At 41.5% G+C, this 25,513-nt stretch overlaps 1 protein-coding gene across 1 annotated transcript; it reads right to left on the bottom strand.

Annotated features, from left to right (window-relative positions):
- Positions 1-682: 682 nt before the first annotated feature.
- UTP25 (UTP25 small subunit processome component) lies at positions 683-24,901 on the bottom strand. Its single transcript, XM_003930396.4, has 12 exons — positions 24,702-24,901; positions 23,081-23,120; positions 21,869-22,112; positions 19,575-19,745; positions 17,739-17,827; positions 15,737-16,147; positions 13,902-14,121; positions 12,026-12,228; positions 10,645-10,827; positions 10,396-10,508; positions 9,397-9,642; positions 683-1,567 (listed from the first exon to the last, which is right to left on the bottom strand). Exons 1-12 carry the CDS (start codon positions 24,806-24,808, stop codon positions 1,324-1,326), a joined length of 2,271 nt encoding a protein of 756 aa, XP_003930445.1. The 5' UTR covers positions 24,809-24,901; the 3' UTR covers positions 683-1,323.
- Positions 24,902-25,513: the final 612 nt, after the last annotated feature.

Here is a 25,513-nt window from a genome sequence, read left to right as displayed (position 1 = left end):
CCAGGCTCTGACCACGGAGCCTGGGAGCAGTGGCACCACGACAGCAGGCACTCCCATCTAACCTTTTAAAATCATGTCCTACAAAAAGCAAGCAGGGCTGGAGGAGAGAAACCTGGAATGTCTTATTGTCAAAAAACACAGCAGTGACCAAGTAGCTGGGGGACATGTCAAAAGTACACAAGGGCTAACCTGAAGGTGCTCCCACTGGCTGTATTTGAGGCCAGTTAAGCATCTAAAGAAATAATGATGGAACGAGCTGTAACCCACCCATCAAAGAAGAAACTACAAGTGCATACTAGGACGGGCTGAATGTCTCTTCTCTGAAATGCTTGGGACCAGGTGTATTTCGGATTTTTTTGGATTTTGGAATATCTGCATTATCCTTATTGGTGGGGCATTCCTAATCAGAAACGATACCCTTAATTGTTTACAGGAAATATATACCAAAGTATTTAAAGGTGATAGGCCCATTGAGTGAGGGCAGCTTACTCTCAAATGGTTCAGGTTCTGTACTTGTAATTTTTCTGTTTGGGAATGTTTCAAAATAAGAATGTTTTTAAAAGTGTAATTTCCTTTTTATTTGCATCTGTTTATGACTCAAAAAGTGACTAGTTATTATGAAGACACTACTGTTGAAGATGGATATTTTAACATGGAGTTTCAACAAAATTACTTCTCGAAACAGAGCAGATATTTTTATGTAATGTGATTTTAAGTATGTATTTGAACAAAACTAAAACCTTAATTATTACAAGTATATAAAAAGATCAGTGAATCAATGTACTCTTCTAGGCTGAATTAAGGTAGACTATTTAAGGTTTTGAAAAAGTTTGGTTGGGGAAAATAAGTTTTACAAAACCCATGCCACCCAAAATTAAGATGATGTGTAGCAGCAAGAAGTATTCCAATGTCTCATAACCAGTTCTCACAAGCAATGATGAGTATGCCTTACTTTAAAAAAGTGTCAAACATATAGAAAAATCTGAAAGAATTTTCTAAGTGTATCAATTAGAGGTATCCGTAATAAAAGAATTCATGTCTCACAAAAATATTCAAAGTGAAAATTTTCTTCTACCAACTTCTTAGAGTCCTTCTAGCCCCCTCTTGACTTCTGAAAGACGTGATTTACCGAAATCTGGTTTACATTTAACTTTTCAGGGACACATGACCTGAAAAGAAAGAAATGTCAGATAATACTGACATGGCCTCATGCTCTTTCTTTGCAGCAATCCCCCTCCTGCAAGTAATCAGAACTGAGACCAAGTGGCATAGAATGAAGCATTATGTAACATGCCAAATGCCATTTCCTGTTCAACGAAAATCTCATTTTTCTCCAGTAATGAAGAGGTGGACATTCTTCTGGGACTGTAGCATCTGTGCTGCCCGCTCCACACCAACCACGGCAGCCAACCTCTGGGCGTCATACTTGGAGTAGAGAACAGTACAGGTCCACGTGGCTTCTTCTCCTCTGTTGGTGGCTCTCAGCATATTACAGATTTCACTGTAGAAGTGTGGATATGTCGGCAGTTCATAGAAAATCAGGTTCCTGATGCCTTTTATTGTATACCTGTTAGAATTGGAACGAGAGAGGCTATGTCAACTTGAGAAACAAGTTCTAGAAACACTGCCTAAGAGTTGTACAGAGGCATAGTTCATGCTTGTTGCTTCCTGCTGTCAGAGAAAAACAATGGCACAAATAACAGAATAAAAGTTACTGCAATTTGAGGTGGCAGCACTTATTTTGTGACAGTACATTCGAACTCCTCATATTTGGCTTAAAATAATGATAAAATAAATACATATTTCTTGATCCTACTCAGGGTAGGCTGAGATATCATGGGAAAGAATAGTAGACTGGGATTTAAAAATCTGTCACAGAAAACTTAAAAAGCAGGCACTTACAATGAAACATTATCCTTATTATAATCAGGCAAAAAAGAATATTCTATAATGGAGATCAGGGTAGACCCAGTACATAAATTAAGCTGCACAAATTGTAAATACACTCCCATTAGTCTTTTCTTGCCACTCTGGAGACACGTTAACTCCATGGCAGATGTCCCAAGTCCATTCATTTACAAAACCCTGCCTGAGGACCTGCTAGGCATCATGAGAAAGCAATTAGTTTCAACAGCTTATGCATTTCCACCTCTTTCCCAGCTGCACAGAGCTACCCTGTGGTGGGGGGGTGGTGTAGACCCAGGGGACTAACTCACGGTATGGTTCAGTCAGGTTGAGGTCACCCGTTCCCTGTGGGATTCCGTAACAAAAGGTTTTATATGTTGACAAGGTTCTGATTTTTCCTGTTGGTTTCTCTCCTACATTGAAGATGTTAGACTCCGTTGGGGATTTTAGTTCTTTCACAGAAGATAAGCTTCCCTTGTCTTTTTCCCTCACGGCTCATCCTGATCTCTCTGGAGACCCTCCGTTTCCAAACTATGACTGTGATCTATTATGTGGTTCACCTTTCAACATCACCTTTCCATAAAGAAGGAATTCTAATGGCTAATGAACTTGAATAAGCTGTTATACCTCACTAGTTCTCAGAACAAACAAAAACAACATTGAGTTCCACTTCCGCTTAGAATGTATAAGACTCAAGAGAATACTGCTCCTGTACTAATAAGAAAAAGTCAGATAATCTATTATACAAAAATATTCCTTTTCTTGAGCCCAGAGAACTACCATCACGAGGCAATCAGGTAAACTGAATTTGGTAATGAGCTGGTGTATGTTTAATAATTGGTCCTCAGTGGGAGAAAAGGAGGGTGCTAATTTGAAGGATTTGTCAGTTTCAAGCTACCAATGTCACGCAGCTGACACAGAGATGTGCGACCAGGTCTCAGGAGCCAGTGTGAGCCAGCTTCAGCCCACCATGGACTGAGTTCCAAAGAGTAGCACTTCTGAGGAAGCACAGGACACATGAACTCCTGCACCTTAGGCAGAGCAGAGGAGAAAGGGAGAAAGATAGCCTCTGCCAAACAAGTGGGTAGTAAGAAGACAGACACGCTTTTAACAAATTCTTAAAGGTCAAGAATAGACTTGCCTGATTTTAGAACCCCAGGGATCCCCGGATGCTCCTTTAGTTCACATCTACTCATGAGCTCATTCCAGGGGCCTGAACTGGGAGCCCTGGAGAAAGACTGGAGGCAAAGCAAAAGACCCGAGGGGAACCCACTGGTGGCAGGGACATGAAAGCCCACCTATTTCCCAGGCCTATTATTGTGAAACCCATGGCAAAAACCTGAAGCACATGGGAGAAAGGAACCACCCTGCCCCCACCCCCAATCACAGGCAAAGGCAAATCCCTTGGAGGGGGAGGTTGAACAGAAGCAAAAACTGTCTGCCCTTAAGGGAAGGGCAGCACACCCCCTACCCTTCCATTTCTCCCCCACACAAGACTTGCACCCAGTAAAAAGCATTCCGCCCCAGGGGAAGGGGTAAGAAACCTGTTCAGCCCAAGTTCTTACACTGATACAAGCAGAGCTCTGCCATGACTGGGGAAGGAGCTGTATACACTTCACCACAAAGATTCCTCACAGATAAAAGGTAGAGTCTGGCTGACATGGAGGTGGCGGGACAGGAACCCTGAGAAAGCCTCACCCCCAAAGCTTGGAATAAAAAGGGCCTGCCAAAAATTGAGCTGGACCAGGAGACCCCCTCCCCCAGACTTCATGCCTTGCAAGGAGATCAAGCAAGAGGCCTCCTGTGAGGTGGGATCCGAGTGTGGAGGGAGATGCTCCTCTGGCACACGGGTTGAGGCCTCAGTGAGGGCTGAGTGATCAGGACACTGAGAAAAACCATCCAGCACCGCAAACCCTACACCAAGCCCGCTGTCTGCTGGAGCAATTTGAAGTCTGTGGTGTTGGGAGGGTATCTATAGTAACAACCAAATCCTGACTAGATGGATAGCACCCTCACCAGTGGCTTACAGAAAAAGGGGTGCACCCGGACATAAGTATTATTCACCTCGGCCTCCACATTCCACTGAAAGTTACGGAAGACACAAAAAAGCAAGAAAAAGATACCCAAACGATGAGATACCATTATGACGATCATATGAGCAGCAATAATTCAGTCCACGGGGTTTTGCAGAAATAGGTCAATGGAGCATAAATTACTTTGTCTATGAATTCGGGAGAAGATACGGAAAACATGAGAAGGAGCAGAGAAGTAGCAACGCATGACACATTTTTAATTGTGTACACTCCGTGCTAACAAGTTTTCCTTTCAAAATCTATCCCAACAAAATAAGTAGGTATTTCAACAAAATATATGCATATGGATGTTTTGGGCATTACTAAACACAACAGCAGAAAACAGAAAAAGAAAATCCTATATGCCTACTAAAAGGAAGCTAGCTTAATTAACCAATGTGATACTATGCAGCCATTAAGAACAAGGTGATGTTTACCTCACACATTACTTATTAATTACATACCCACACTGATTCAGTGATTTTAGAGATTTGGCATCACCAAGAATGAGACAAAGTGACATTACGTGCCTCTTGATGTGGTGGAAAGTACATGATATTCCCTAAGTAGAATTCTTATCAAAAGATGTTTATTCTAAATCAGTCATGCCCAAACTGCTGCACATTGAAATCACTTGGCTGGTTGTTACTGTTTTTAATACTTAAGTTTGGCCCCCATACCCAGACATAGCGATTTAATCGGTACTGGGATGTGACCGGTGCATTTGGCCTTTTAAAAGCTTCTACCCTAATGTACAGCAAAGTTTGGGAACCAGAGATCTAAATAATAAGGGAACAATTAGATACATCCAGACTGTAAGACATTCTACAGGAAACCAGATTGGACTCTTCAAAAAAAAAGTCGACGTCATGAAAAAGTAAAAAAGCCAGAGAGTGATGAGGGTTTCTCAATGTTAACACGGCTGACATTCTGAGACGGATAATTCTTTGTTGCTGGGGGCTGTCCTGTGCATGAGGGTTTAGCAGCATCACTGGCCTCAACCCACTACAGTCACCAGAAGAATCCTCCAGTTGTGATAACCAAAACAAAAATGTCTCCAGATAGCGCCAAATGTCCCTGAGGGAGCAAAACTGTGCCCCAATTGAGAACTAAACTAGATTAAAGAAACAAAAGCAGCAAGTTAACCAAATGCTGTATATGATCCTTATGGAATCCTTTTGGCTGGAGGGGAAAGATCTATCATGGTCATTTTGGTGACAACTAGGAAAATCTGAATATAGACTAAATATCAGATGATATCATTGTAGTAACACCAAGTAGTATGATAATGGTGTTATGGTTGGATAAAAGAATGTTTTTGTTTTTAGGAGCTACATTCTAAAATATTTAGGGGTAAAATGTCAATCAAGACTCCCGCTACTTTACTTTCAAATGGTTCAGGAAGAAAAAATAAGAGATGTGAGTGGGAATAGAGAGAAGATGGGTATGCGCAAATGTGATAAAATGTGAACAGCTGGCGGAATTTGGGGTAAAAGGGTTTATAAATAAACAGATGTTTATTGTTAGTCTCTAGCAATTTTCTTTCAAAATGAAATCTTTTCAAATAAAAGCCTGGATGAAGAGAGGATATGATAGAGCCATATATAGTAACTTAAAAATACATCCACAATATACAAATACATAGGCCAAAATGTTAAGGTCTTTGAATATTTTTTCAGTGAGCACATAAAATATCTAAGACAAAGGAAAAAAATCCTTAAAAGAAAAAGAGATTCCAATTTTAGTTTAGTTTTGTTTTGTTTTTTGGGTTTTTTTTTTGAGAGTGAGTCTTGCTCTGTTGCCCAGGCTGGAGCGCAGTGGTGCAATCTCGGCTCACTGCAACCTCCGTCTCCTAGGCTCAAGCTATTCTCCCATCTCAGCCTCCCGAGTAGGTGGGATTACAGGCGCCCACCACCAGGCCCAGCTAATATTTGTAATTTTGTAGAGACGGGGTTTTACTAAGTTGGTCAGCCTGGTCTCAAACTCCTGACTTTGTGATCTGCCTGCCTTGGCCTCCCAAAGTGCTGGGATTACAGGAGTAAGACATCACATCCAGCCAGTATTTTTTTTTTTTAAACACCCGTGTTTTTTTAATATAAAAAAGACAGAAAAAATATACCAAAAAGAGTATTTGTATCAGGGCAGTGAGATTTTTAACCCAAAATTTCCAAGTTCTCTACAGTAACTGTGTAATATCCTCATAATCAGGAAAAACAAAATAAAACAAAGCCATTAAGTGTTATATTACACACACCACACACACACACACACACACACACACACACACACACACACACACACCTGTCTCAGTCCCAATGCACCCACAATAGAGACAACAGAAAACATGACCAGAACTTCTTCCAAGGGGCAGTTAGTGCCAAGTTTCCATAGCTTGAGCACCCCTTCCCCTGCCTTCCTCCTCCCTTGCATATGCTTTGTCTTCAGTGACCCCCTACAAACACAGCCTAACCATCCTGACAGGACCTTCCAGCTGTCTCTTTCACCAGCCAACTGTTAGAGACAAATGAGGCAACCACAATGAACTTGAAAGGCTGGCGCCTTCCTCTGGTCCATAAAGACCAAGTCTACTACTTCTAGAAGTTGGATTCTCATGTAGGGAAAGGGAGTACTCAGAAACTCCCCAGCAGCCATTCCGAACTCCACAAATCCCACCTCCAGTTTCTGACTTGCCTTCTGGCTGAGATCCTCCCTGCTGTGGTGACCCAGTGAAAACACACTGGAAAAGAGCCGTGACCCATTGCTGGGAGGGTAATCATGACCAAATGTTCACTCAATTCTAAGATTCTGCTAGTTTAATCTTCCCCAAATAAAACAAATCTTCAAGTTAAAAAATTTTTGCTAACTCAAAAATGAATTGTAACTTTCCTAAAACTGCCAGCTGCCATAGAGAATATAAAAACAGAGTCGGATACTACAGTTTAAAATACACGTACATTTTCCGGCTGGGTGCTGTGGCTCACGCCTGTAACCCCAACACTTTGGGAGGCTGAGGTGGGCAGATTACATGAGGCCAGGAATTCAAGACCACCCTGGCCAACATGGTGAAACCTCATCTCTACTAAAAATATAAAAATTAGCCAGGCGTGGTGACGCAAACCTGTAATCTCAGCTACTCTGGAGACTGAGGCACAAGAATTGCTTGGACCCAGGAGGTGGAGGCTGCAGTGAGCCAAGACTGTACCATTGCACTCCAGCCTGAGCAATAGAGTGAGACTCTTTCTCCAAAACGAAACAAAACAAAACAAAAAACCACAAAAAAAAAAAAAAAAAGTACTTTTTCCAAGGTCAAATTAAAAAAAAAAAAAATCATAAAGGCACTGCACAGCAAACACCCATCATCACCTTGGTGATCTCTCAAGCAAAAAATTCTATAGTTGGAAACCTTGAGATAATTAGCTGTTGCAGAACTCTAAAGCACATTATTTTCATTCATCTTCTGCAAAAGAAACACCAATTAACCTAGCTCAGGGCATAAAGCAAATGGCATATGCTGAGATTTGTCCTTATTGTGACTTTGAGGGCAACATGGTTTGGTAAATAGACAGTGTAATACAGGGGACTGTCCTGCTTACAAAGGGCTCCATGCCCTGTCCTTGAAAAGCTGCTGAGATATGTAAGAGCAGTCCTCATCCCAGTTTAATTCACACTTGCTAGAGACAATCACACTGGGAAGTTTTCCAATCCATCCACTTCACTTAAAGGGCTTGCTTTCATTTGTCAAGAGGATAGAAAGCTAAGAGCTTTTAAGACCTGATGAGTACAACTCCCCCAAATACTTTCCAATATGAATTGAAACAACAACTTACTGCAGCAGAGCCAATCATGATGCCAACAAGCAGGCATTCATTAACACTCTTTGTCCAAACAGCCTTCTCTGGGTAGCCAAGAGTGGAGCCTGGGAAACACAAATTCCGTCTTCAACTCTCTAAGAGCTCGTGTCATGCCAGCTTTGCTATGCCTTGGCTAGGACTCCTCCCTCCCTGTCCTGGTAACAAGAACATATCTGGGGAGCACCATCGTCAGCATAAACTAAAAGGTAATGCAAAGGCAAAGGGCATCGTGTAACGTGCTCCGAAGGTTTAGAAATTTCTGGCGTATTGATTTGGTATTCTCTGAGAAAATGCACCCATTATGAGCTAATAAAACAGTAAAGTCAGAACTTAAATCCACTGGGTAACAGGATATAATTTACATACCTCTACAGGCAAGGGCTAAAAAAAGCCTTTTCCAGACTATGTACCCACAAGAATTGAAAACAAAAACCTAAAAGTAAAATAAAAAAGCCTTTTCCCATTTATCAACAGAGACTTAGCAAAACAATAAAATACATGAGCTCTAGCACTAACCCAAACAGCAACAGAAGCCTCAATATTACTAACCCTCTAATTAGAGGGTTTTTTTTTTTTTTTTTTTTTTGAGATGGAGTTTCGCTATTGCTGCCCAAGCTGGAGTACAATGGCGTGATCTCAGCTAACTGCAACTTCTGCCTCCTGGGTTCAAGTGATTCTTCTGCTTCAGCCTCCAGAATAGCTGGGATTACAGGTGTGCACCATCACACTCCACTAATTTTTTTTGTATTTTTAGTAGAAACAGGGTTTCACTGTGTTAGCCAGGCTGGCCTCGAACTCCTGACCTCAGGTGATCTGCACATCTCGGCCTCCCAAAGTGCTGGGATTATAGCACCCAGCCTGAGTTTTAAAAAAAATAACAAAAAGGCCAATCAACTTATTTTGTCAAAGTCACCTGGTAGGCAAGCTAAGCAAATACTGAAACCCTTCAACATTCAACTCAAAGCCCCTCCCCTTTCGCCTTCTGTAAACATCAAGGAGCCCAGAGTCCTAGTTCTCCTTGGTAGGAAGTATCTGTGCGTGCCTCAGGAACACGCCAACTGTCTGCAGACTGACACTGTACTCAGCCTCCATCTCCCCAGGAAACACAGCTCTCAATACTTTTGAGGGAAAACAAAGGGAACAGGTCTAGACAAGGACAACTCAAGTGAATACAGGGAAGGTCCGTCCTGCAAGAAGGACATTACAGAGCTGAACTACTCTAGACAGAGACAACTCAAGTGAACACAGGGAAGGTCCCTCCTGCAAGAAGGACATTACAGAGCTGAACTACTCTAGACAGGGACAACTCAAGTGCTACACCCCAGGTGTATAGACAAGGTATGCTTTGGTTTCTACATCCTTCTTCAGCAATGCCCATTTTGGGAGAAAACTAACTAACCAACCAAGAAGAGTCCGTCCCCACCAAAAACCCTCTGGGTACTTAATAAGAGTGGTAGAGTGAGAGATGACCTTGTAACACCACGAAGCCTGCCATGAGCTCAGAGCAGGCCATGATTTGTTCTGCACTTTCCTTGCAGAGAGGAGGCTTGAAACCTGACACACTTTACCTTTTGTAGAAATGGAAGCGCTCTGTGAAAAGCAGAAACTGTTTCTCTCCTTGGAGGAAGAAGTGTCTGGCCCTGGAGACACCAGATTTCTGCGTGTACTCGCAGATGTGGGTAAAATTCAGTTCCTCCTTCTTGAAGTAATTTCGAAGACGCACGAAGTCAAAGTAGGAGGGGATATAGATGAGCGTGTGAGACATGACTGCATCACGATACTGCGGCAAAATCTTGTTCACAAAAAAGTTAAACCTGATTTGGAATGGCAAAGTGCAAAGTTAATGTTCTAGAGCTAAGCTATGGTGTTTCTTAACTGTGTGACCCTGGGCAAATCACAATCCTGTGTGAAAGATTACCTCCCCACAGGCCAGTATGATTTATCTCCTATCAAAGAGATTATGTAAGAATAAAACCTGATACGTACACTAAAAAAATAAGTGTCAACACTATTCATTGTAAAAAAACAGATGTAATGCATCATATCCTAGAGAATCATTCTAGGAAGTATACGCCATGCTATTTATTTATTCATTCAGTCAGTCAGTCAGTCAGTGAGTCAACAAATAATCATTGAACATCTACCATACACTAAGCCCAACTAAGCTACTTTGGGGTTCACTAACCAAACACAATGAAGAAAAAGGGAGAAATTATCTACACAATTAGAAAAATAGTTCTTTCCATGAGGGGCTCACAATTAACTTGCTGACATTAGACACTTTGTAGCATAAAGCTGTATAATCTTAAAATGCCACAGTCCAGAGGGAAAGAGTCCTGATTTACAGTAATAACCCTGCCACTAACTATGAGAACTAGGCCACGTCACTGTTTCTCTCTGGGCTTCGGTTTCCTCCTCTGACAAACGACATAATTAAGTTAAACTATCTCATCTGATTTGGTAGACAGTAATCAATAAAAGCAAAATGGAATCCATTTCTAGGATTGTACACCCAAGTCAAATCTCTCTATGTGGTCCCCAGGGGTCTGATGGGAGCAGTGGGTTACCTGGCATCAATCACTGAAGCTAGGTTTTCAGCTTCCATCCTCTGGAAGACATGCGGCAGCTGCACCAGGACATGACTGATGGAACCTGTCATTGGGACATTCCTCACAGCCACCTGCCAGTAGTCAATGACAGTATTAGGTGAAGAACCATCCCCCTTCTTGAGCAAATGCTATCCCCTCCTTCTGACTCAGGACCCAAACAATAAACAGTGCTCATGAAGATACTGAGGAAATAAGACAAGAACCCACCTGGCCTTGCACGTTGACACAGTACTTGTTGAACACTGAGTTGATCTGGGCATCCTGAAGGGCCCCAAACAGCAGTGTCTGGCGATAGTACTTGGACCAATTATTGAGGTTCCACATCCGCACTCGAGAAAAGTCTACCCCATGTGAATCCAAGGGTAGTAGGTTCATGTGATTCATCAAATGCTTTGAGTGGAAATAATACTACCATTAGTGTTTATCGAGCATTTACACGTTCGACATTGCTAAACATTTTATGAATCTATCAACTCAGTTAAGCCCAAAGAGCATGTACTATCATCTCCTAAACTGCAACAAGAAAACTGTGGCTCAGATGGGTGAGTGACTTGCCCATGGTTAGCCAAACATCCCCAATAAGGAGATAAGCTAAAACTGGCCACCGCCTGGAATTTTCAAAAAGGATCAAAATAGTACCTACAGGAATGTTCCTTTAAAACGAACTTCTGAAATGCCACACTGGTCTCTCTAGGGGCCCCAAGTCCCAGACTTGGACAAGAAGGGAAATGACATGGAAAACAGAGCTGCTGTCCCTCAATGACCTGGTTCTCCAAACATTAGGAATATCCCCAGTATCATCCTACCTGCCTTTTCATCAAATTTAAGAATAAAACTTGACTATGTCAAAATACCCTTTCTGTTTTAATTGTATTTTTACACTGTAATAGATATTGAAGGGTAATGAGTACTATAAAATTGTCTCCCATTTTAGAAGTAAGTACTACCCTTCATTTGTCCCAAACTTCCTGCTAACTTTGTCACGGGGTTGCAGAAGGGGTGAGTTCCCATATGCCTTAGAAAAATAAACCAATAGTTCCTTAATAAGGATTGCTCCAAAGCAGTTTCTCAGTCCTGAAACTGGTAACACGGCAGAATATGTGGAGAAGAGAAAAAAATTATAGTACAAATTACATTAGGGAGATAAAAACATCCTGTTTCTCTACAAAGCAAGATCCAACATTAAAAAATCTTGAGCAGTGTTTTCCCATCGTCACCAGATCAAACAAAAGAGCATAACCAAAAACCACAGGTGGAATTATGTTAGGTAAAGATGTTCCTGGTGAGGACCCATCCATCCATTCACCCACCCTAAAGTTAGTAGAAAGAAATTTTAAGGGAAAGAAATCTTTTCTGGAGATTTAAAAATAACTGACAGGAATTTTAATTTCTAGATAGTTTAATTATGGACAATTGGTGGGTAGAAAAGGAGACAAAAGACTTTTTCAAATTAGAAAACGTGGAATGTGTCCTTGCTTTCAAACAGTTTCAATCTGGACTTAAGTAATTCTTTAGGACTTAAACCACTGAGCATCTTCTCCCTCTAAATGTGAACACTGTCCCACTGAATGTGAATGGCCAGCATTACCAGGACATGCTCCCAGTTCTGCATCAGGTAAATGTCAGCTTGATCAATGATGAGAAGCTCGATAGAAGACAGAAAGTCAAAATCTCTCTTCTTCTCTCCTTCTCCACCAATGATGGTCCTCAAGCCCAGAGGGGAAGCAATGAGGATATCTGACGAGTAAAACGGGGCATAGAGCCGGATGCTTCTCTGAAGTATTGCCACTCCTACATAAAACAGCCAAGTACACACCAATTCATTAGTCACTACCAAGCCATTACCCTCCACCCTCTCAAAGCAGCCCACCGCTTCTATAGCTTCCACATCTCGTATGTTCCCCTTAGCACCTAACTGTGCTCAAATGCTTTAATTACTAAAACATAAGAACAAGAGAAATCTTACCCTTATATCTACAGTCCATTCTAGCTCCTACTTTCTCTTCCTTTATGTCACTATCAAACTACTCTCGATAATAGTCCCTACTTTCAAATCTCTCCTTCACTTCTCACTCTACTGCAATCTAGCCTCTGATCCTCAGGACTCCAGAGAAATGACTCTTGCTAAGGTCCCCGCCACCCTCAGTCACCAACGGGATAAACACTTTTGAAAGCTTCTTTATGAGGAATGAACAAGCAGCACAGAAAGTACAGCTGCCTTGAAATGCTCTCTTCCTTGTTAATCGTTTCCATGACTTCAGTGCTCACTTTTGCTTACATCACTAACCTGGCCCTTGTCCATCTTTCCAAATCCAAATAACTCTTCTTCCACAAGCCGACAGATTAACTTGTCAGCTCTGCTCTCATGCTGCATAAAGCTTTGGGTAAACTGACTCACTGATCACAGCTTTAACATCACCATCACACCAATTTGTATTACTAGCCCCGATCTTTTTCCTGAGCTCTAGAACGATATGCCAACTGCTTGCTGGACAGCTGTATATGTTCCAAGCAAAACACCAGCCCTCATCTCCTTATGCCTTGTACTCCACCATACCAAAGCCTGTGTGAACCATAGGTCATTCCAAGCTTAGTCGCTCTGATGTCTCTGCAATGGCAGTTTCCTGTCTGAAATGTTTCCCTCCACTCAGCTACCTCCCTTTGAAACTGGCTAAATCCTACACAGATTTCCACCTAGTACAGATGACACCTCCGCCAGGACATCCTTCCTAACCACCTGTCCCCATTTTGGGTAAGGGGGATTGCTTTAAATGCTCCGAGAACCACCACTGCACACACATCCTGCACTGCCTCTTCCCTGTCAGAGGCTGGATTTCCTTAGCAGTGGGAACTACAACTTTTATTTCTACATTTATTTGTGTATTCCCAGCTTCTTAACAGTGCCTGGCACACTGTAGATACTCAATAAGTGTTTGTGAATTAGGATATGTGACTAATGAACATTTTCCCAAGAACTTTACTCTATAAAGGTATAACCAACCAAAGTCAACGGGAGCTGAATGAGAGAGAAGCAAAAATGTAAAAATTTAGGTGGAAGTGACGTGTGGAGATTATTCAGGGTAGGCATCTACGTAGCAGACAGGGGGAAGTCCGCCTTATGCACAGACATTCAGTTTATTCAGCCTGCCCAGAATGACCCTGTCAGCCCCAACACTTCCTAGAGCACCCCTCACCACATCTGCCTATCTGCTACCAGTTATGGGTGTGCTTACACACTTCTGTTACACACTTGTTATAAATTCCTGTTATAAATGTACATGTGCCTTTCATATGTGGTCTCAGAGGCCCTCTCTACTCCACTGGCCTAATGTCCACCCCACTAGCCAAGGCAAGACTCTCCCAAGGCAAACGACATGTCTCAAAGGCACACTGGTTCTGTTAAAAGGTGGAATGCTATGTCGACCTTCATACATTAGGTCTCAAAGTTGCTAAGAAAGAATTACCAATCCTGAAGTGGTCATCAATGTTGCCCATAAACACGGCTTCATAATCCTCAGGCCTCTTCAAGTTGGGTGGTCTCTCCTCGGGATCTGATCCATATTCTCCCTGAAATCTCTTTTTGTTGCTCACAATGATTTTCTTCTTGCTGTCCCCCTCGAGGAGGCTGATGAAGAGCTGCACCACCCGCAAAGCAGCTTCCCGGAATGGCACCACTATCAGTACCTACGCAGAGGGCAACAGCAGCCTGAGTGGGGGCCAGAGGAAGGAACTGGAGCTTGAGGTGAGCCTGCTAAGGAGGTGGAGCTAAAAAGCTCCAGGCAGAGCAGTGGCTCCCAGCCAGGAATCATACCTACATCACCCGCTTTGCAAAGGGCCTGGCTCAAACCCAGAAACGGAGCCCCCAGCACCACGGCCTGCGGGCTTCAGACCCATGGCTCCATGTGAGACATTTCTCAAGCAGAATTTGGAAATACCTTTTACAATAAGCCAATGCCTCTCACAGATGCACTTACCAGTAAAAACTCAAGGATATAAACACATGAGCTCTTTGAGGGAGAGAAGTGTTACTCCATTTTTTGGTCTCCCACAGAATTTAGTCTAGTATTTTTATCCATAAGACCCACTGAATAATATCTACTTCTTTGGAACAAGTAGAGAAGAAATAAAGCAGGTAAGAAAAAAGATTAACACATCTTTGCATTTTTAGTGCATTCACTAGTACATTCTTTCAGCTTTCTAAGCATATTCAAAAATGTTTAAAGTTACTGAGAATAAAAACAGAAGATGCTTAATAAATGATTAATTTCTAATTTCCTATTATAAACAATATAATGGACATAACCCCAGTTAAATCATGTAATTCACCACATTATATATGCTTCACAGATAATCTGCTTCTTATTCTTCTATGTAATTCTGAATGGAAACAACCTTATAACCCTGATGTTCAAGCCCCAACGAGTGCAGTGGATTCACCTTGGTACAGCACAGATTTAAGAGGAACTGGGTTATTGTTCTAGCTGTGACACTAAGTAAGTGTCGGGGCTTTGGTTTCTCCCACTATTACACAAGGGAGTTTGACTAAGAAATCTCTAAAAGCCATATAGGTATCAAAATTCTAGAATTCTATTAAACTCAATGAGAAAATTCTAAAAAGATGAGGCTTCTTCAATATGGTGAGATGCAGTTCAGGGCAGGGGGACAAGACCTGGTTCCATAATAACGTAGACAAAATTGAAAATCATTTCCTGTTAAGGCCTCAAATCCACTGGAGCTTAAGACTTATGAGCACAAACCCATCACTTTAAGCAGTAATAACTTTACAGTGGCAAATGTGAATTTTTGTTTTCAAAGGCTGATGTACATATGTGGCTTAGTAAAGAGAATCCATGGGTCTTGTCTCATCTCTGCTGCTCTGTCCCTGGTTCTCTTTAGCAAGACCCTCTTCAAGTTTCTACAGATTTGGGGCTGTCCACAGCTGTAATATGGAGGGACTGGATAAAAGGCTCATTAAGGTCCTGTCCACCTCTGGCAACCACAAAGAAGAGATTTATAACGGACTTTTATTTATACATGCTTTGAGTTTATCTTTAAGGAAAGTGTCATGAAGTACCTCCTTCTCACAAGTTTGCAGCTACATCCACTGTCAGAAACAGCCCACTAAGCTGCTGCAGGGCTGCTCTGACACTACCTGGCCCACTTAATGTGCTCTCATTTGGGCTCATTCATTACGCCAGTCAATTATTAAAACACCCAAGCTCCTGCTAAGTGTCAGGCACCTCTATGGCAGTGCCTGGCCGCCTCCTTCTCGAGGGCAAAGCCTTCCTGCTGCACTCACCTTGGGCCTTGTTAATCCTTGGTCTCTGAAATCGTCATCATCACCCACTCCAAACTGCTGGCTTCGGCGTTTGCCATTGTTGCCAAGCACCTGGGCATTGGCTTTGAGGACATGATTTATCACATGCAGGCAGTACACATGGCGGATCTCTTCCCCGTTCTTCAGGGCAGTCCTTTCTGGGTAGAACAGGTCCCGGTAAGAATTCATAATTAAGAAGAGCTCTTTCTGGATTGGGGTGAATGGACTACTTGATTTTTGGGGACCAGATACGAACTGGTTGTTGGTCTTAGTCCAGGTGGATTCCAGAGGCTTCTGGAGATGGAGTGACTTTAAGTCAATATCCTTTGGGGGTTTAAATGTTTCCAACTTTTGAAACTTAGAGGAAAAGACAAGCTGGCCCAGGATAGGCCACTAGGGGAGAAACAGATCAAGAGCTAAATTAGACATGAATAACAGTAAATCACATTCACATAGTACTATATTTAGCACATTTTCATGATATATAGATCATCTCATTTAATCCTCACAACAGCCCTGCAAGGTAGTTACCATAATACTCATGTTACACTTTAGGTTCTGCTGAGGTTCATAGAGAATTTGTATGATACAAAGTTTATACAGAAGAAAATGGCGCTGAGGGCTAGATCCCAAGGTTTCTGACTTTAGATCGGAGATCTTTACCCTATCAGTTGTCCCACAATGTTCTGTGGAATATATTCTGGTAAGAGTCAAACTTCATTCCAGAAACAAGGGAGCTCTGTGGTCAAATACCCTTGGTAAACATCACAAAACTTAATCCCTCAGAGGGAGATTCACAATATACATTAGATACTAAAGGTGCTGACAAGTTACATGGCAAGAAATCTGTCAATTTTGTTTAAATCCTAAGGAATACTATTTTCTACTTTGTGGTATACAAGTTTTAAGAATTTTTCACTATAGCTAATTTGCTGATCTAAAAATAGGATGACCTCAGCAATAAAAAGAAATGAATGAATTACTGATAGCTGAAATAACTTGGATGAATCTCCAGGGAATTATTCTGAGTGAAAAAAAAAAAAATCTCGAAGGGTTACATGCTGTATAAGTCAATTAACATTTTTTAAATCACAAAATTATAGAAATGGAGACAAGAATTAGTGGTTATCAGGGGTTAGAAATGGGGGCAGGGCGGGGTGCAGAGGGAGGTGGATATGGTTATAAAAGGGAAACCAAAAATTTTGCTGGAAATGTTCTGCATCTTGATGGCGGGGGTAGATACGGGAACATACGCATGATAAAATTGTATATAACTAAATATAGGCGCAGGCACACACAGGTGAACAGGAGTAAAACAAGATCTGAATAACACTGGCGGTTTGTTTCAACATCAGTTTCCTGGTGGTGATACTATACTACAGTTCTATGAGATTTTACCATTGAGGAAATCTTGGCAAAGGGTACAAGATGTCTTTGTATGATTTCTTACAATTGCATGTATATTTACAATTATTTCCTCAATAAAAATTTCAATTAAAAAAGGATGACCAACTCGCATGAATGGTATCAGTGGTGACAACAGAGAAGCAAAAACTGCCCAATATCTGAATAATCTATTTGTGGACCTACCTCAGATATTTCAAACCAATGAACAGCAGCAGTACCTACTGTTTTACTGAACACTAACTATGCATTAGTCAGTAAACTATTCTATTTTGAGGTAGGCATTATTATCCCCCTCTAGCAGACCAGAATAGTGAATAGCAAAAAAGCAGACTAACGTGGCTTAGGTCAAAATGTGACAGCTCCTTGCAGATGTTGGCCTCCAAATCCACTCTTACCTATCATTATATTACCTGGCACCCACACTCCAGCTTCCTGGTGCTTTTTCTATCTACACCTGTGCCCCAAGCTATCTACCACTAGTGTGTATCATACATTCTGGGAGACCACTAAAACCCAAGACCACTGTTTTATTTAGAGCTTTCTTCATTTGGGACCAGGATGACCAAGCGACACTTACTTTAAGCTCGTGGGTAGTTTTAGGATTTGTGGCAACAGCTTGAATTTCTTTTTCTTTCAGTTCTTTGTTCACATGTTGAAGAAATGGATCTAATTCAGAAATTAAAAGATGTCAGCACACTTAATGCAACTATAAAGGCATTTTCTGGTATTCCCCTGTGAACGGCAAGTTGATCTGCATTGTATTAACTCATCTTTTTTTAATTGACTTTCCCCAACCTCTAGCCAAGTCCAGAGCTCAAAAGCTTCTGAAAGGTCCATCTTCCTAAAACATTTCTCTAACTATATTACTTCCCAGCTTGAAAACCTTTGAAGAAACTTCTCAGCCTGAAATTTGGAGCACTTTAGAATATACCTCCAACCTGCATTTCCAGTGTCATTTCTGGACTATATACATGGCCCTCAAATTCTTCTGCCTCTGTGCTTTTCCTTCCTTCAACCAAAAATTCCAGCCTCTCCTTCACTTCATTTTTGCGTATGCAAATATTATCAATTTAATGTTACCCACTGAATCACAATAAATACTTCCCAGGCTTACTGTGTTAGGCACGTTAGCTCCCCTAAAAGGCCATTCCTGGTTCCCTATAGAGTCACCATTTTCTCAAGTCTCCTACCCTGCCCTACCCACCCATTCGAACACATACATATATATGTGTCTTATCTGGCAGACTGCATCATCTCTAGGAGCAGGTTCCATGTCTGATTGATCTTGCATTGCAAGACACACAGAAATGATCAATACTCAACTGAATTGAACAAATGATCCACATGATAGCATCTGCACTCTAATCTTTAGTATTCTGAGCTAGCCACCCAACCTTCTCTCCCACTCCCACTCATAAGAAACAGAACAAAGTTAAATGACCCATTCAAGCATCCAAACAGTAAAACTTCAAATGAAATGCATCTTGTATTAAATATCTAAGAGTGAACAATAGGAGAGAAGAATTTTAGATGCTAATATATCTGTACAAGAAAGAAAACCAGAGAAATTTTGGGACAGTCAAGCTTCCTAATGTTTCTTCCAAAGTTTCTAAGTTTTAATGGTTCAGAATGGAGTTTATACTAAAATCTACAAATTCTACGTGTCACTTCCCTTCTCTTGCAAAATAACCAACAGAACTAAATGAGGCAAATGAGGATTAAAATTTCTGTGCCGTTAAAGGTAAAGCTGGGTTGAAGAATGGCAATGGCATCAACTAAGGCAATCAGGATACGGAACGAGACCGGCCCGACTTGCCCACTCAGGCACTGGCTGAGAAACTGGACCTGAGACGGCAGGAACCCATCAAAGCCTGGCACAGGCAGGTCTTGTACAAGTGACTGCCATTTGGTCACAGGAGTGATCAAGAGTCTGTGGGAGGCAGGAGAGAAAGGGTAGGGCTTTTTGGTTTTTGAGGGTCTCCCTGGTAATAAAGACCACTCAGATTAGCCCTCCCTGGGTCTTGCAAATCTGAAAAATTACTGCTCCAAAAAGGAAGAGCAAGTGAGGGGTAGATGAAGTATTCTTCCTCTTTTTCTTTCTCTTTCCCTGCTTGGGGAGAAAGTCAGAACTCTTCCCTTCACCCGAAGAATGAAAAGGTGAGGCCTGGGAGGCTGGCCTTCCCTACCATCATTCTTAAGCTGTTTGTTCTCCTACAATCCCCTCCCACCCCTAAACACTGAGTAACCCTTGAAAAACATAAAATACCTTTTAGAAATATTTTTCCCAGCTCTAGATCTAACCACTAAACTATTTTTATTGCTGTTTGTTCCAATAATAGATTCAATGTGTATTAGTACACAAATTCCATACTGAGCACCTGGTGAATTCAAATCACACACACTACGCAATGACCTTGTGATGCTTTCAAAGATTTGTCTCCACTTTCCTCTTCTAGGAAGTTGGTTTCCAGGCTGAACAGTGACTCATGTTTTGCATCTGTGAACTCGTCGCAGGATGCTTGTGATGTGCCTGGTGGCCCTTCCCCATCTTCTTTTCCCTCAGGGTCAGCAGATAAAGCCACATCTGCAGTTTTGAGAAACATTTTATAAATCATTTACTTACAAATTATACTTCTGTTGACAAAATTTCCTCAGGCTATACCAACTATAATGTTCATTGATGCTATTTATCTTTAGGCAAATTCAGGTAGAAAAACATAGATTTCAAAATTAAGCCTAATCATCAACACAGATGTGATGTGTGCTGAAGGGTTTTATGTACCAATTTGGCTGGGACACAGTGCCTAGATATCTGGCCAAACATTATTTTGGATGTTTCTGTGAGGATGTTTTTGAATGAGTGCTACATTCATTAATTCACTCATTCACTCATTTATTGAGACAGGGTCTGGCTCTGTCGCCCAGGCTGGAGTGCAGTGGCATCATCTTGGCTCACTGAAACCTCCACCTCCTGGGCTCAAGTGATCCTCCAACCTCAGCTTCAGTAGCTGGAAGTACAGGCATGTGCCACCATGCCCTGCTAAGTTCTGTATTTCTTTGTAGAAACGGGGTTTCACCACGTTGACCAGGCTAGTCTCAAGCTCCTGAGCGCAATCAATCTGCCCACCTCGGCCTCCCAAAGTGCTGGATTATAAGTGTGAGCCAGATCTCTTTCTCATATATATACATATCCTATTGGTTCTGTTTCTCCGGAGAACTCTGATTAATATACTCAGTTCCAGTTCTAGAAACTTATTCTAAAATAGTAACTAGACATAGTATACTAAGCTGTACATGAGAAGATGTTCAAAGCAGCACTGATTATAAGAAATAACTGGGAGAAAAAATGTCTATCAATGGGGTATCATCACATTTTTACAACGGAATACCATGTAATTAAGAATACTATGTAATATATTCTTCATGATACATTCTGTATAAGGCCATTATACAGATACACGTAAATATATATACACACTTGTACTCACACATAAAATCATAAAAATGTAGTCTGAAAGGTTATATACAATGTTTATCTCTGGGTAGCAGGGATATAGGGTAACTATATTACCCTTGTAAATGTTTACAGTAAATATATATTATTTTTATAATGATAAAAAAATTTTCATTTTTAAAAATCCAAAAAAGCAAAGAAAAATAGAAACAAAACAAACTCCTAAGCGTGAGTGAATGAATTTTTATTTCAGTAAAACTGATCAGTTAAAATATCTGGAATGATATATAATATCAGAAGGTACAGAAAAAAATAAGGCTGTAAGAAAAATAGGCATTAAAATAGTGAGATGTAAAAAGTCACCCAGGTATATTCAGACAATGGAATACTACCGCAGAAATCAAAAGTAATAAGCAACTAATACATGCACAACATAAATTAGAAAAACATGAGAAGTAAAAACATCCAGAGACAAAAGGATTTACACTATATGATTCAATTTATATGAATTTCTAGAACAGGCAAAACTCATCTATAGTGACTGAAGGCAGGTCAGTGGTTGTCTGATGCCAAGGGTGGGGAACTGATGGTAAAAGGACAGGTAAAATTTTTGGAGGTAATGGAAATGTTCTGTATTTTGATTTTGATGTATACCTTTGTCAAAACCCATCAGACTGTATACTTAAACAGGATACATTTTACTGTATGTAAATGATACCTCAATGAAGGTGATTTTAAAGTTAAAGAAAAAAGTCACCTTGAAGTCTGAGTGAGACAGAGTCCCTGAAGCCTTCCCTAATTTACACTGGCAGTGTTCAATGACTCTATCTCTCTTCAACCCCTTACATCTGACTGTTTCGTGCAATCACAAATCTACTGTTCGAAAATTTTTATATATTTTTATGTCTATCTTCCATCAAACTTGGTCTCCCTAACGGAAGAACAGTAACCTTTTCAATAAATTCAGACAGACACAAAGACAGTTCTCCTTTTTCTGTATCAGGAGGTCTTTCACTAGTATTGGTGAAGTCCCCGAAATCACAAACAAAAATGTTATTTCTGCATAGTTGTGCTAAGAAGGTTCTGTGTTTCCATCACATTTCTAAAGATATAATCAAACCCAACAAGGTTAAATCCCTATTTTGGATTTATGTCCTTTCATCCAACTCACACAGTATACAGGATACCATGCCCATGAGGTGAACTGTCTATAGTTCCGGCAAAGATGATGAGCCTATACCAAAGACACTTACTATCTGGACTCTGAGTAGACTCTGCTGCCATCTCTTCTTCCACACTGACATCACTACCACCACCTTCATCATTCACTTCTGCATCATCTATAATACTGTCGTCTTCTTCCTCCTCCTCCTCCTCATCTTCCTCTTCTTCCTCAGAAACATTCTTTAATGTAGCAAGCAGCTTGTGGTAGCCAGAAACTTGTTCTGGTTCACTCTCTGATTCACTTTCAGAATCTGAAGTATCTGAACTCTCTGACTAAAAGGAAAATGAGAATTTTAAGAACAAAAACTATATTGTTCTCATTGCTATCCTAAAACTATTATCAAGCCAATATCTATTCAACGAAGCCCAAATTCAAATTTACTTAAAATAGTTAATCTAGCTATGATTGTAGAAGCTCTTCATAGTCTCCAAATTGCTACTGCCCCACATGGGAAGAAAGCTGACTTTTTTTTTTTTTTTTTTTTTTGAGACGGAGTCTCACTCTGTCACCCAGGTTGGAGTACAATGGCACAATCTCAGCTCTCTGCAACATCCACCTCTTGGGTGCAAGCAATTCTCCTGCCTCAGCCTCCTATGTAGCTGGGATTACAGGTGCGAGCCACCACACCTGGCTAATTTTTGCATTTTTAGTAGAGACAGGGTTTCACCATGTTGGTCAGCCTGGTCTTGAACTCCTGACCTCATTATCCACCTGCCTCGGCCTCCCAAAGTGCTGAGATTACAGGCGTGAGCCACCGTGCCTGGCCAAAAGCTGACTTTTAAAACAAACTTCAGGTTATAATGATATTCAATTTACGTCCTAGGCATTAGGCCACAGGTGTAATAGAACAGGACAATTAAAAAACAACAGAAGAAAACAGTTTTTTTTTCTTAGTTTGTTGTAATATGATAGGACCTTTGTTCATTTTGCACTGTATCTGTGACTCCTTTATGCTAAGTAAAAAAGATATTCCCCCTTAGGATCCACTAAGAGGCCTCTGGTAAGCCTCTATAAAAGGGCCTAACAGGCTAGTCTCCTGGGACAATTTCAAACTGTGGCTTCTGTATTAGATATCACAATGGCATTTTTATAGACATCTGCATTTAAAACTAAGTAATATTGCCAAAATAATAGCTTGCATCTAAAATCAAAATAGAAATGTAATCAAGCTTTTTATTAGATATAATCTCCGTGGCAATGAACCAAAACCAACTATTAAAAAGAAGGTATAAAGCATTACCAGTTGACAAATCTGTGGTTTTGCTTCCTTTCCGGATACCCTGAAAAGAAACAGGCAATGTTACACTCTAACTACTAGTATGTAGTTAGGAAAAAGTCAAATAAGACATTAAACGAAAAAGGCAGACTAAACATTATAAATATATTTTAGATATAGCCACACAAAAATCACATATGTACTTAAGCAGGACTTGCAAGAATATGGTTAATAACTGACAAGTGAAAAGTTTAATGAGGTCACATGACAAACACCAGAATCACACAATAACTAGCTCTCATCCAAAAGGACACAACTTGGTTAAAGATCTCAGGGTTCATCTTCTTCTAGCAAATTTCTCAATCAGAATGTCCCTCTAGGCTTGGAGTGGTGGTTCATTTCTGGAATCCCAGCACTTCAGGAGGCCAAGGCGGGAGAATCACTTGAGCCCAGGAGTTTGAGATCAACCTGGGTGACATACTAAGATCCTGTCTCTACAAAAAATAAGAATTAGCCTGGTCTCTTGTGTGCACCTGTAGTCTCAGCTACTGGAGAGGCTGAGGCAGGAGGACTGCTTGAGCCCAGGAGGCAGTGGCTGCAGTGAGCCAGGATTTCAGCACTGCACTCCAGCCTGGGCAACAAAGTGAGACCGTCTCAAAAAAAAAAAAAAAAAAAAAGAAAAAGAAAGAAAGAAAGAATGAATGTTCCTCTGATGATAAAGCAGCCCAAAGTGGTGGGATGAGCACTGAGATCATTACTGCACCTAGACATTTCTAGAGAAACCACAACTACCAATACACTTATTTCTTTATCATAATTGCATAGATCAGTGACAAACTCTTTAAAAACACAGAAAACGTAACGTGACTATAACTAACAATTTATCCCATATTTTCAAATGGCTAGAAGAGCGGATTTTCAATGTTCCCAACGCAAATAAATGATGTTTGAGATGATAAGTATGCTAATTACCCTGATTTGATCATTACACATTGGGTACATGTATTGGTATCGAAATACCACACTGTATCCCACAAATATGTGCCATCATTTTATGTAAGTTAAAAATAATTATAAACACAGGTCACGTGTGGTAGTTCATGCCTGTAATCCCAGCACTTTGGAAGGCCAAGGCGGAAGGATCACCTGAGGTCTGGAGTTCGAGACCAGCCTGACCAACATGGTGAAACTACATCTGTACTAAAAATACAAAAAATTACCCGGGCGTGGCGGCGGGCGCCTGTAATCCCAGCTACACGGGAGGCCGAGGCCGTGCCACTGCACTCCAGCATGGGCGACAAAGCGAAACTCCGTCTCAAAAAAAAAAAAAAAAAATTATATAAACAAAAACCCACAAAAAATGACTGGAAGATCTCTGACCACACAAAACTCCGCCCACACAACCGGCGTGTCTCTTAGCATGAAATTACAGGCTAACAAAAAGGCCCAGGAAGCCCACTCCATCTCCCGGCAGAAGGGCTCCAGAATCGCCCCGGCCGAAGGGCTCCAGAATCGCCCCGGCCGAGCACTGCGGGAGCTGGGGAAGCGTGAGAAAAGCCCGGAGCAGCACTATCCGGGAGGCCAGAAGAACAAACTCGAGGATACCACTGTGGCGACTGGGGAACCCCGCCACGCCCCTCCAGACCTGTCATAGAAGGGATGCTCCTCGCCGAAATCTCTAAGATGTTTCTTCTGCTTTTTAGTTAGGGTGTTGAGCAGCTGGCTCTGACTCCCGCTCCTGCGTTTGCCCATAGCGAAGACGTCAAGTTTACCCACTTGCAGGAGTCGCTTTTTTCACCAGGAAACTACCCAGTCAACACAAGCACGTGGGCTCGCCGACGGCACTTTACGGCGGTGCCATAAAGCAGATCCGCTTTACGTCGCGCTCTTGCGACAGGCTTAGGACGCCGGGTTCCCCATTCTGCCCCCTACCGCAGCTCTTTGACAGCACGCGCGCCGGTTCCCATGTGTTCTCGTGGGCAGCTGAGGGAACGTGGGAGTTTCCCGGGTTACGTGGGTCGGGGGGCGTGAGCTTTGTGCTTGTGTTTTGGTTATGGAAATAAGTGCGTCAATGTGTAGTAGTGGAGATAGTCGAATGCAGTGACTTTGCAGTATACTGCAGTAAAAATATCAACCAACGTTTAAGGGTGCTTGAACGTCTCACTTCATCATCACGACAGTGCGCAAATAGGTCTTGTTAATAAGCCTGATGTTGCCGATGAGGAAGCTGATGCTTAGAAAGGATAGCACGCTGGCAAGAGAAGAGAGAAAAACCTTAACGGATGCAACCACGTGCTTTTACACATTGGGGTCCGCCACTTGCGTGTGTTATATCAAGCATGGGGCCCACAAGTCTGAGATTCCCACCCTCGCCCAACTCTCGCGTTTTCTGTAAATATTGGAAGAGTTCCCCGGAGATAAATCTGTTCCAGCATACCTCATTTAGCAACAGCAGAA

Source organism: Saimiri boliviensis, chromosome 14, assembly GCF_048565385.1.
Source record: "Saimiri boliviensis isolate mSaiBol1 chromosome 14, mSaiBol1.pri, whole genome shotgun sequence".
In the NCBI taxonomy this organism is placed as follows: Eukaryota; Metazoa; Chordata; class Mammalia; order Primates; family Cebidae; genus Saimiri; species Saimiri boliviensis.
The sequence above is the reverse complement of the archived record's forward strand: the minus strand, read 5'-3'. Positions and strand labels throughout refer to the sequence as shown.